The sequence below is a fragment of the Zootoca vivipara genome, chromosome 6 (genome assembly GCF_965207765.1).
Source record: "Zootoca vivipara chromosome 6, rZooViv2.hap1.1, whole genome shotgun sequence".
Classification (NCBI taxonomy): Eukaryota; Metazoa; Chordata; class Lepidosauria; order Squamata; family Lacertidae; genus Zootoca; species Zootoca vivipara.
In genome coordinates, this window is record NC_142589.1 from 95,154,730 (window position 1) to 95,168,217 (window position 13,488).

At 46.5% G+C, this 13,488-nt stretch overlaps 1 protein-coding gene across 3 annotated transcripts; it reads left to right on the plus strand.

Annotated features, from left to right (window-relative positions):
- Positions 1–61: 61 nt before the first annotated feature.
- CCDC194 (coiled-coil domain containing 194) lies at positions 62–9,671 on the plus strand. 3 transcript variants are annotated; one of them, XM_035119955.3, is made up of 5 exons: positions 62–1,414; positions 4,678–4,765; positions 6,900–7,032; positions 8,283–8,415; positions 9,340–9,671. In XM_035119955.3, the coding sequence occupies exons 1-5, from the start codon at positions 1,085–1,087 to the stop codon at positions 9,361–9,363; spliced, it is 708 nt and encodes a 235-aa protein (XP_034975846.1). In that variant the 5' UTR covers positions 62–1,084; the 3' UTR covers positions 9,364–9,671. The 3 variants fall into 3 exon arrangements, with proteins under 3 accessions (XP_034975846.1, XP_034975847.1, XP_034975848.1); XM_035119956.3 differs by having other exon boundaries at positions 8,283–8,369; XM_035119957.3 differs by having other exon boundaries at positions 8,283–8,354.
- Positions 9,672–13,488: the final 3,817 nt, after the last annotated feature.

Here is a 13,488-nt window from a genome sequence, read left to right on the forward strand (position 1 = left end):
TTATTATTATTATTATTATTATTATTATTATTATTTATTGTTATACTACAAAGCTGCCACATGGGGGATTCTTGAATGAAAATAGGGATGTCCTATTCCATCCCCTCCAACACTTCTCCCCTGAAAATTGTTGTTGTTGTTTAGTCGTTTAGTCGTGTCCGACTCTTCGTGACCCCATGGACCAGAGCACGCCAGGCACTCCTGTCTTGCACTGCCTCCCGCAGTTTGGTCAAACTCATGTTCGTAGCTTCGAGAACACTGTCCAACCATCTCGTCCTTTGCCATCCCCTTCTCCTAGTGCCCTCCATCTTTCCCAACATCAAGGTCTTTTCCAAGGATTCTTCTCTTCTCATGAGGTGGCCAAAGTATTGGAGCCTCAGCTTCAGGATCTGTCCTTCCAGGGACCCATGAAAATAGGGACGTCCTATTCCATCCGCTCCAACATTTCTCCCCTGAAAACTAGGGACATCCTATTCCATTCCCTTCAATGTTTCTCCCGTGAAAATAGGGACGTGCTATTCCATCCCTTCCAACATTTCTCCCGTGAAAATAGGGACGTCGTATTCCATCCCCTCCAACATTTCTCCCCTGAAAACTAGGGACATACTATTCCATCCCTTCCAACATTTCTCCCATGAAAATAGGGACGTCCTATGGAAAAGTGGGACATTCTGGGATCAAATCAGAAACTGGGACGGCTTCTGTCAATCCCTGGAAAACAGGGCCACTTGGAGGTTCTGATACTGTATCAGTATATCAGTACAGTATATTTAGCTGCTGATACATCCCGGTGTTGAAAACCAGATATCGCCCAGCTCTAGCACTTAGCATAGGTCGAATTACTTGTTGATTTCCCCCCAGGGCTGGATATAATTTAAGGGCTCAAGCGAACCCATCAACTCCTGGCCAAAAAAAATAAAATGCCACAAATAGCTCCCTTGTGGTTTTCTTCCCTGTGGCATGCGGCAGGCCACAAATGAAGGGTTTGTGTGATCATGGTGAAACCCACGCAGGGCGATCATAGTCAGAGGAGAGAGACGGCAGCACAGACGCTCTCTTGCCAGGAGGAAGAAGAAGAAGCAGGATGGATCCCTCAACTGTCAAAGCTACGCTGAAGGTCCTGGGTTTGTGCGCGGTGCTCCTGCTGGCATTGGCGGCCGTGACCGTATCCGTGGCCGTCATGGCGTGGCACTCGGAAGCGGCCCGCCAGGTCAGGAGGTGCCGGGAGCAGTTGGCCAACGAAACAGCGGCTCTGGGGGACAAGGTGGCCGAGCTGGAATGGGAACGGGCCGGGCGCGAGAAGCAGCTGGAGAAGCTGGCCCAGCGAGAGAAGGACCTGCAGAAGCAGCTTGGCCAAGCCAAGGAGAACAGGAAGAGGCTCAACGCCACCTTGATGGGCTGCTTGGAGAACGTGGTATTTTGGGCTTGGGGGGGCGGGGAACGTTATAGTCCATCTTTTCATGAGAGAAAGGCTTTCATGGGAGAAATGTTGGAGGGGATGGAATAGGACGTCCCTATTTTCAGGGGAGAAATGTTGGAGGGGATGGAATAGGACGTCCCTATTTTCAGGGGGGAAATATTGGAGGGGATGGAATAGGACGTCCCTATTTTCATGGGAGAAATGTTGGAGGGGATGGAATAGGACGTCCCTATTTTCAGGGGGGAAATATTGGAGGGGATGGATAAGGACGTCCCTATTTTCATGGGAGAAATGTTGGAGAGGATGGAATAGGACGTCCCTATTTTCATGGGAGAAATGTTGGAGGGGATGGAATAGGACGTCCCTATTTTCATGGGAGAAATGTTGGAGGGGATGGAATAGGACGTCCCTATTTTCATGGGAGAAATGTTGGAGAGGATGGAATAGGACATCCCTATTTTCATGGGAGAAATGTTGGAGGGGATGGAATAGGACGTCCCTATTTTCATGGGAGAAATGTTGGAGGGGATGGAATAGGACGTCCCCATTTTCATGGGAGAACTGTTGGAGGGGATGGAATAGGAAGTCCCTATTTTCATGGGAGAAACGTTGGAGGGGATGGAATAGGACGTCCCTATTTTCACGGGAGAAACGTTGGAGGGGATGGAATAGGACGTCCCTATTTTCAGGGGGGAAATATTGGAGGGGATGGATAAGGACGTCCCTATTTTCATGGGAGAAATGTTGGAGAGGATGGAATAGGACGTCCCTATTTTCATGGGAGAAACATCGGAGGGGATGGAATAGGACATCCCTATTTTCACGGGAGAAACGGAGGGGATGAAATAGGACGTCCCTATTTTCACGGGAGAAATGTTGGAGGGGATGGAATAGGACATCCCTATTTTCATGGGAGAAACATTGGAGGGGATGGAATAGGACATCCCTATTTTCACGGGAGAAACGTTGGAGGGGGTGGAATAGGACGTCCCTATTTTCACGGGAGAAACGTTGGAGGGGATGGAATAGGACATCCCTATTTTCACGGGAGAAATGTTGGAGAGGATGGAATAGGACGTCCCTATTTTCATGAGAAATGTTGGAGGGGATGGAATAGGATGTCCCTATTTTCACAGGAGAAATGTTGGACATTGCGTGCTGGCCCTGCATGGATCTGGGTCCCAGCTCCTTACCCCTGACCTAAAGAACCCCAAACCCTTTTTGTTGGAAACTATTTTGAGACAGTCCGGTGCAGAGACAGCTTATTCTGTTTCTCCGCCACGCCCATCCAAGACTCTTTTTTTCGGGCAGACGTATAATTTTTATACGCCTCCAGGTACTTTCTGCAAGGCCACTCAGCTCCACCTTCCCCGTCTCCCGGAGAAAAAACATCCTACCACACAGTCGCTTTCCCGGCTGGAAGAAGGCCAAGATTCTTGGACCTTGAGAGCCTTTGCGGTCCTCCTGGAGAAATATAAACAGACACAATGGCAGCGTTTTCCTGAGAAAAGCCAAACTCTGGAAAACCATTGCTAGTCTCCATTGTTCTCCTTCGAGCAATTTCCTTTTCAGCTGGTGGAGGTGGTAGGGCAGGAAAAGGGGGCTTGGGGTGGGTTTGTGGGGCCCGAGCTGATGCAGAGTCCATTTCCTCTGCCTGCGATTGTCCCCATTTCTTGAGGTTTTGCAGAAGCTTCCAGACTGTGTCTGTTTTTAGTTTTGTGCTGGCTTTCACGTGCTCTCTTGGGAATCGGCAAACCGGCAGTCGTGTCCTAGTCAGGAGTTCATCACGACACTCATAGAACAGCAGAGTTGGAAGGGACCCTTAGGGGTCATCCATTCCAACCCCCTGCAAAGCAGGAATATTTTGCCCAACGTGAGACTTGAACCCGCGACCCTGAACTTAAGAGTCTCATGTTCTACTGACTGAACCATTCTTTTCCATACAGAGGCCACATTTGTGCCCTACACTTAAAGCCCTGTTGAAGGGGCCATTACTCCCCCCCCAAAGAATCCTGGGAGTTGTAGTTTGTGCCGAGAGTTGATATCCTGCACTCAGAACTACAATTCCCAGGCTGCTTCAACAATTGACACATCTTCCTAGGGAACTCTGGGAATCACATCTCTGGGATGGGGAGGTTTCTTTGCAACTCTCAGCACATTTAGCAAACTATAACTCCCAGAATTCTTCAAAGGCCTGTAGCTGCCTCAGCTGGAAATTTGTATCTGGGCGCAAACCAATCCAGAGAAATGAATTGCAACCGAGCCGGATTAATTTAGTTTCCCTCGCTTTATTCTGCCAACCCTAACCCTAACCTTCTGAAACCTTTCGGATATTTCTGGGGTGCAGCCTCCACCCGAGGTCATGGATGATGGGATTTGTAGTCTAGCAAACCTCCAGAAGTCTGCCGGTTGCAGAAGGCTCATCTGTTGTGGCAATCGAAATCGTTCAGCCCCCATTGCAAATCGGGGTCAATTATCAAAATTTGCAGACTTTTCACTCTGTTTGCAAGGAGCAAATCGAAAAACGCCATCGAAATACCTCAATGCAATACTGGTCCCCAAGTATTTCAGCTGAAAATGCAGCTTTGATTTGATCCTCCGCCAAATGTGAGAATAAAATTGATTTGCAACTGTGGGGGGGGGGGTCAGACAATTTCGATGGCAACGGCCAGGGCCGGATTTAGGTTTGATGCGGCCCTATGCTACTGAAGATAATGGGGCCCTTTATACGTTCCAGCTGTCCTTTGTCAACAACAAATTGCCACTGTTTTTCGTGTTAAATATATGCTAGATGGTAAATGATGGACCTAATAGGTATCTAAATCCATTTGCCCATGTTGCCATGCAACTAGTCCATGCAGAATGGAGGAACCCCATATACAGAAAGGAGCAAACCAGGGATATTTTAGGGAGCAGGCTAGGAGGTGGGGCCCATGACTTACATCATAGGAGCTGACAAAACACAAAACACGGTTGCTGGGTGTAGGTTTTATCTTATTTGTTTTTTTATCTTATATTTTGGAAATGGACAGCCAGTATTTTGTTTTCCTTTAAAAAAAGTTGGGGCCGCCAAGAGAGCGGGGCCCTAAGCTAGAATTTGTTTAGCTTATACGTAACTCCGGCACTGGTTTCTGCAAAGGTGGGGCGTGGCCACAGGTGGGAGGGCGCTGTGTGGGCGTGGTCTAAAGAAGGGGCGGAGCTACCAGCCGAGGACCCACATTTTAAGAGATGCTACCCCCGCCCCGTCTCTCTTGCAGACCCTTTTGGACGCCAACCTGACAGCCCTTCACGGCGAGATGTTCACCCTGCAGGTCGAGATGGACAGTCGAAACAGCGCCCTGCTGGGTAATAACAATAATAATTGCAATAATAATGATTTATTACTTGCGGATGTTACAAGGGGAGAACAAACGAAAAATCACCTGCGATGATTTCTTTATAGGTCTTATTGTAAGGTCAAAGCTTACTGTGAAACGATATACTGTATAATGAATTGAAAAAGATAATTTATTATTATTATTATTATTATTATTATTATTATTATTATTATTATTATTTCTACCCCACCCATCCACTCTGGGCAGCTTCCAACAAAAGATTTGTTGTTGTTGTTTAGTCGTTTAGTCGTTTAGTCGTGTCCGGCTCTTCGTGACCCTATGGACCATAGCACGCCAGGCACTCCTGTCTTGCACTGCCTCCCGCAGTTTGGTCAAACTCATGTTCGTAGCTTCGAGAACACTGTCCAACCATCTCGTCCTCTGTCGTCCCCTTCTCCTAGTGCCCTCAATCTTTCCCAACATCAGGGTCTTTTCCAAGGATTCTTCTCTTCTCATGAGGTGGCCAAGTATTGGAGCCTCAGCTTCAGGATCCGTCCTTCCAGTGAGCACTCAGGGCTGATTTCCTTAAGAATGGATAGGTTTGATCTTCTTGCAGTCCATGGGACTCTCAAGAGTCTCCTCCAGCACCATAATTCAAAAGCATCAATTCTTCGGCGATCAGCCTTCTTTATGGTCCAGCTCTCACTTCCATACATCACTACTGGGAAAACCATAGCTTTAACTATACGGACCTTTGTCGGCAAGGTGATGTCTCTGCTTTTTAAGATGCTGTCTAGGTTTGTCATTGCTTTTCTCCCAAGAAGCAGGCGTCTTTTAATTTCGTGACTGCTGTCACCATCTGCAGTGATCAAGGAGCCCAAGAAAGTAAAATCTCTCACTGCCTCCATTTCTTCCCCTTCTATTTGCCAGGAGGTGATGGGACCAGTGGCCATGATCTTGGTTTTTTTGATGTTGAGCTTCAGACCATATTTTGCGCTCTCCTCTTTCACCCTCATTAAAAGGTTCTTTAATTCCTCCTCGCTTTCTGCCATCAAGGTTGTGTCATCTGCATATCTGAGGTTGTTCATATTTCTTCCGGCAATTTTTATTCCGGAATTTAAAACAAAAGATTAAAAATACATTAAAACATCTGTCATGAAAAACTTTCCTAAACAGGGCTGCCTTCAGATAACCTGTGTAAAGAAACCAGAAGCTTTAGGGGCGGGGGGGGGGGGGATTATAGGGACAGAACTACCTAAACTGTGTAGAAACTTATTTATATGTGTCACTACAGCAGCAAGAATGTTACTTGCCCCAAAATGGAAAGAAGCAGAAGTCCCAGCAAAGGAAGGATGGATACAAAAACTTATGGAATATGGAGAAATGCGCGGAATTTAAAGGAAGAATAAAAAAAAATCAGGATAACAAACTTTTTTATATAAAAGAATGGAAATGGTTTGTTAAATGTTTACAGATAAATCACAAACGGATAAAAAGACTGGCAGGATTATTGTAACAACCTGCAGTTTCGCAAGTGTATATATTTAAAGTAGATAAAAAAGGAGCAAATTAAATGAATTTGGATGTGCAGAAGATGTTAAAACAAATACTGTAACTTTAGGGAACTGCAGAAAGAGGGGGAAGTCAAATTTTGAAATGTTAAAATGATTGAAAAATTAAGGAAACGTATAAACCTGAAAAGTATAAAATGAAATAAAATAAATTTGAATAAAATAAAATATGACACCAGAGGGCAATGTAGAGCCAAAATCAGAAGTCAATGGTAATTTCCATTGTGAGGTTTTATAACGGCTTTTTTCCACAGTGTTTTTTATAGCTGTGTAGATCCAGCCAGGAACTCTTTCCTCAGAGAAGCTAATAATAATAATAATAATAATGGCTGAAATTGGAAGTCAATGGTAATTTCCATTGTGACCTTTATAACGGTTTCCCCCCCATAGTGTTTTTTAATAGAAATATGGATCCAGCCTGGAACTCTCTCCCTGGAGAAGCTAATAATAATAATAATAATAATAATAATAATAATAATAATACTTTCCCCCTACCTTGGTGGAGAAGGGGTGGGTTTGGAGGAAGCATGGAAAGCTTTTTCTGCATTGTGCCGTTCTCAAGCCCGCCTCTCGGCTCTTTCCCGCTCGCAGTGGAGATGTCCCAATGGCGGCAGCAGGCGGCTGGCTTGGAAGAGCGGCTGGAGGCAGCTGCGGGAGAAAAGGCCGCAGCAGAGGCAGAGAGGGAGCACTGCGAGGCGCGGCAGACGGCGCTGCAGGAAAGCGTGTGAGTCAAGTCTCCCTGGCGCTTTCGACCGTTGCAGAGCAACAAATCATAGAATCTAACACAGAGGTCGGCCACTAAGGCCCATGGGGTTGCTTAACCGGCCCATGAGCCGCCCCCCAAACCGAGGTGCCCGCTTGGCGAGTCCCTGCATGCTGTGCTAAACCGGCGGGGTCTCTCTTCCGCGGCTCCGCAAATTTCTTCTGTGCATGCTCAGATGCCGAAAATCGTGACTGCGCAGGCGCGATCTTCGGCATCTGGGCACGCTCAGAAGAAATTTCGGCCAGTCCGGCCCACGGAGGATCTCCGCAGGAGCGATCCAGCCTATCCCCGGTAAGCCTTGCCAATCCCTGAACTAGCAGAGCAGTCCTAGCTAGAAGCTGGTCAATCAAAGAAGGAAGTCAAAAAGAGGAGAATGCTGAGTGACTCGTCCTTTTGTTACCTGGACAGGTTAGGATATGCCCACCTTCTATCACATGCAAAAGGAAGGATGCTCCAGCCAGGAGGAATGGGAAGTTTCGGCCGGCTGGACCAAACATTCCCTCGCATGTCTTCTCTAGCATTGCAAGGAATGTTGTACTGGACTGCCTCTCATGGCTCACATCCCACATACCCTGTTTCTCCTAAAATAAGACATACCCATAAAATAAGCCATAGCAGGATTTCTAAGCATTTGCGCAATATAAACCATACCCCGAAAATAAGACATAGTGATAGGCGCAGTTCTGGAGGGCCCCAAGGAAGAGGCGAGGCTGGACGCGTAATTAAAAAATAAGACATCCCCTGAAAATAAGCCACTGTGGGGTTTTTTTTAGGAAAAATAAATATAAGACGGTGTCTTATTTTTGGAGAAACACGGTATATAGTGGTGGCTCGCAAGACAAGACGAATTTAATTTGTTCTGTGAGTCAATTTGTTTTGTGAAAAATTCGTCTAGCGAATCCCATAGGAATGCATTGAATTCATTGTTGTTTTTTTGCCCATAGGAACGCATTAATTGAATTTCAATGCATTCCTATGGGAAACCGCGATTTGCTAGACGAATTTTTCACAAAACGAATTTGTCTAGTGAGGCAACCTCCAGCTCGAAAAATCTCTCCGTTAAGCGAAAAAATTGTCTTACAGAGCATTCGTCTAGCGAGGCACCACTGTACTTGTATATTGGGGATAATTTGACGTATAGGTAATCTGTCGGGGTCTCATCAGTCCGTTACCCCCTTCCTGACATCTCTTTTTCGCCTTTCTCTCCCCAGGCATGGCTACCTGTCCGAAATTGCCTCCCTCCACCGTCGCCTTCAGGGCCGCCCATCCTCCGCCGCCCGCAGGTGCCCCCCCTTCTGGTACTTATTGTGGGGGCTGGCAAGCTTTTTCATTCTTGACCCGCTCGTAAGTTTTCCGAGCCAAGAGGGCTCCCCTTGCGCAAAAGGGTGGTGATCACCCTGCCACGAGAGAAAGATCTGGCACCTGTCACTCCGGCCTGACTTAACCCGCCAAGCCGCCGCAGTCGAAATTATTCCGCCCCCATTACGAATCAGGTGAATTGATCAAAATTTGCAGAGTTTGAGCTGTTTGCAAGGAGCAAATCGAAGAAACGGAAGCCGTGGAAATAGCTCAACAGAAGAGATGCTTCAAGAGCTTCCCCCAAATTCAACTGAAAAAGCAACTTTGCTTCTTGAAAACAGCTCAGAGTCTGTACATTTTGATAAATCAACCTGGGGGTTTAATAATTTCAGTTGCAACTGTAGCACGTCATGGAAGGGTGGATGGGAAGTCAATGGAACGTCTATGGGAAAATGTGTAAAATTTAAAAATTATATAGATAAACATTTTCTTTTTAAAGGGACGCTGGTGGCTCTGTGGTCTAAACCACAGAGCCTAGGGCTTGCTGATCAGAAGGTCGGCGGTTCAAATCCCTGCAACGGGGTGAGCTCCCGTTGTTCGATCCCTGCTCCTGCCAACCTAGCAGTTCGAAAGCACGTCAAAGTGCAAGTAGATCAATAGGTATCGCTCTGGCGGGAAGGTAAATGGCGTTTCCATGCGCTGCTCTGGTTCGCCAGAAGCGGCTTAGTCATGCTGGCCACATGACCTGGAAGCTGTACGCCGGCTCCCTCGGCCAATAATGCGAGATGAGCGCCACAACCCCAGAGTTGTCCGCGACTGGACCTAATGGTCAGGGGTCCCTTTACCTTTTTACATATTCCATGTTGCCCAGAAATTGACTTGGCTGCTGGTTCATATAAAATTGAATTGCTTCTTCTGTGTTTTTATATTTATTTTAACTCCCTTTCATTCATTTTGTTGTTGTTTCAGGAAGGGCTGAACTTTCTCCTTTAGAGCATCTTCCCCAACGCCTTTGACATGATGAGAATGGACAGGAGGTTTTGCAGACCCCTTCCTCCTCTCCCCCAACCCATTCAAAGTCACGGATAAATACCAAATTCAGGTGCAGCATTGCAGAAACTGTGTCGGGGGAATTGGCAGTGGGGAGAGGCAGATTATTAAACCAGATTGGAATCACAGAGTTGTAGAGTTGGGAAGGACCGTGAGAGTCATTTAACAATGCAGGAATATTGTGGGATTATTCAGATCTGCCGGGTCGCAATTTAATGTTGAAATAAAACGCTGTTCTCTGACCCAACCAAGTAAGTCTGCCTTGTTGTGGTTTTTCCTCTTGGTGTTTCCTTCTCCCCTGTGGAAGCAAGGAGTGCAACACACACACAAAAATAGATTCCTGGTGGATGGCGATTCTTGCTGCAGGCCAGCTTAGATCTGAGTCAAATGCACTAGGATTTCTTTCTTGGGTTACTGTAAAGAAAAACACCAACGAAAAAACCTGGACGTTTCGTCAGATTAAAAGAATCTGCCCGGACAGAAATTTTAATTCTGGAGAAGAAGATGTGTCTGGGAAAAATAGGACATATGGCAACCCAACCCCCTATCTTTTTCTTCTTTGGCAATGCTTCGTAGCCGAGTAAGATTGTCTTCCATGAACACAGTCTTAACAGTGAGTCCGTAAATGACTGTGGAGGCCAATTCTGGATCCCCACGTCCTTCCACAGTGGGGACATTGCTTTCCAGGTGGGAGTTGATCCCTGTGAGGGTTTACCAAACATGTCTTCCTCTTAGCACATTTCTCCCTTGCGTACTGAGTTCGAGTGTCTTTAAAGCCCACGACACCTTTGGTCAAGGCTGTTCTCCAACTGGAGCGCTTGCAGGCCAGTGTTTCCCAGTTGTTGGTGTTTATATGGATTTTTTAAAAGATTTGCCTTGAGACAGTCTTTAAACCTCTTTTGTTGACCACCAGCATTACACTTTCCATTCTTAAGTTCGGAATAGAGGAGTTGCTTTGGAAGATGATCATCAGGCATCCGAACGACATGACCGTCCAGGGGTCCTTTGCCTTGTGTGTGCAGTGCATGAGTTGACCACCGGGGAGCAGCACACGATCACTTCATCTTTAGGGATGAAGGCAATCCGACTTTCTCTCCCTCCATTTCTGCTTTGCAAACCCCGAGTGTGCATTTCTCCTTACCTGAGCATTTTCATACGCAATTGCACCAAACACATTTCCCCAAGCTTGCACATATTGTCGGCACCCATGTGTCACCAAGTGCGCCTCCAGAGGGAGGGGGAGCAAAAAAACTGTGTGAGGAGCACAAAAGTGACCTTCCCGGGGCCAAGCCTGGGTCATGTTGGGGGGGTGGGTCCCGGGCTGCCCAGACGACAAGACACATACACCCCCGGCCTTGCTGATGTGGTCCAGAGAAAAGCAAAGCAAGCCTTTTGGCACCAGCTTGGTTGCTCAAAGGAGGCAGACAAGGTGCTATCTACCCGCCTTAGGGAAACTAGAAGGGGAAGAAATGAAGGCAGTGAGAGATTTTACTTTCTTGGGTTCCATTATCACTGCAGATGGTGACAGCAGCCACGAAATTAAAGGACGCCTGCTTCTTGGGAGAAAAGCAATGACCAACCTAGACAGCATCTTAAAAAGCAGAGACATCACCTTGCCGACAAAGGTCCGTATAGTTAAAGCTATGGTTTTCCCAGTAGTGATGTATGGAAGTGAGAGCTGGACCATAAAGAAGGCTGATCGCCAAAGAATTGATGCTTTTGAATTATGGTGCTGGAGGAGACTCTTGAGAGTCCCATGGACTGCTAGAAGATCAAACCTATCCATTCTGGAGGAAATCAGCCCTGAGTGCTCACTGGAAGGACAGATCCTGAAGCTGAGACCTTGGAGTCTCCCTCTCCCCCCCCTCCTTCTCTCCTACCTTGCAAGGTTGTTGTTTTTGTAGGGATAAGACGGGAAGGAGGGAGGATCCATGCCACCTTCAGCTCCCAGGAAGGCTGGTGATGTGCAAATGTGATCAACGAAATAAAATCATTATAATCTCATTTCTGCTCCCAGTGCTACTGTTATAGGAATTCTAAGGTCCTATATATATATAAAAGAAATGTTCATAAATGTACACATGCATAAGTATATCAACCATGTGTCTGAAATAGTACAGGAGAGCAATCCTGAAGCCATTTTGACTCTCCCAAATTGACCTCAAATATTTCTCTGCCAGGAGGAAGGAGGTGGGGAAAGCTTTCCAATGGGCTTTGGACTGTAGGGGCTTACACACCTCCCTCTTCAAATACAGTCTGGCAAGTATCTGTGAAGCTGAACACACTATCAATATGCCTAGGAGAACTATTTGCCATCTCCAAGGAATGGCCAGGCTACCCAGAAAAGGCAATTGATAAGGTATGATCAGATATCCTGGCAGACAGGAGAGAAGCAACACGCTCCCATTTCTGCTGGGGACCCCCTCTTTCTGTGATGCACATATGATGTTTTGGGGGGTGGTCTTGAGCTACAGGGGAGGCAATTTCAAAAGTCTATATAAGAGCTTGCACACCAATGTTCTGGGTTCCACTCCTCCCTCCCTGCATGGGGTGAGCGGCGGACCCTGTTTCAACAGTTTAATAAAGATCAGGCTTACTAGCTGCTTTGCTTCTCAAAATTCTCTGGTTGGCCTCTGCTATTTTTCTCCTACTGATAGAGAACCTACATAAGGACTATATACAGCCTCTTGGGTACCCCATAAGGGAAAAACGAGCAGGTTTTCTTATAACACTACCATTTTTGGAGCGGTTTAGCAACTCCTGGAACCGTAGCTTTGGGAGGGGAATCTCTTAACAGCTCCTAACAGCACCTTTAACAAGCCAGACTTCCCGTGATTTGGGGAATAATTGGCAGTTGCATGGATTTCTCCCTGTTTTTATTTTTATTTTTTTGCCTTTGTCTTCTTTTGTTTGCAAAACGCCCTGCAGCATTTTGCAAAGGGAAGTCTATAAATCATCTAAACAATTAATCAGATCTAACCCCATCATCTGGCGATTTGGGACAGAGAGCTGGCTGCTTTGCCCGGTTCATCTGTTCGGGTCCTTTTGTCTTTCTGAATTGTTCTTGGCGTCTGTCCTAAGTGTTTCCCCCCCAAACACGTCAAATGCTTGCACACCAAAACAAGCCCATTATTGCAATCACCATCTGGCTCTGCTCCAACTACTTAAATCCCTAGAATCGTAGCATCGTAGAGTTGGAAGGGACACCAGGGGTCATGTAGCCCACCCCACCCGGCAACTCCATCCCTAGCCTAGCTTTAGACAAGGCACAGCACAATTTATCGTTTTCATAGAATCATAGAATCATAGAGTTGGAAGAGACCACAAGGGCCATCCAGTCCAACCCCCTGCCAAGCAGGAAACACCATCAAAGCATTCTTGACATATGCCCGTCAAGCCTCCGCTTAAAGACCTCCAAAGGAGACTCCACCACACTCCTTGGCAGCAAATTCCACTGCCGAACAGCTCTTACTGTCAGGAAGTTCTTCCTAATGTTTAGGTGGAATGTTCTTTCTTGTAGTTTGAATCCATTGCTCCGTGTCCGCTTCTCTGGAGCAGCAGAAAACAACATTTCTCCCTCCTCTATATGACATCCTTTCGTATATTTGAACATGGCTATCATATCACCCCTTAACCTTCTCTTCTCCAGGCTAAACATACCCAGCTCCCTAAGCTGTTCCTCGTAAGGCATCTTTTCCAGGCCTTTGACCATTTTGGTTCCCCTCTTCTGGACACGTTCCAGCTTGTCAGGATCCTTCTTGAACTGTGGTGCCCAGAACTGGACACAGTACTCCAGCTGAGGTCTGACCAGAGCAGAATACAGTGGTACTATTACTTCCCTTGATCTAGATGCTATACTCCTATTGATGCAGCCCAGAATTGCATTGGCTTTTTAAGCTGCTGCATCACACTGCTGACTCATGTCAAGTTTGTGGTCTCCCAAGACTCCTAGATCCTTTTTCATATGTATTGCTCTCAAGCCAGGTGTCACCCATCCTGTATTTGTGCCTTTCATTATTATTTTTGCCCTAGTGTAGTACTTTACATTTCTCCTTGTTAAAATTCATC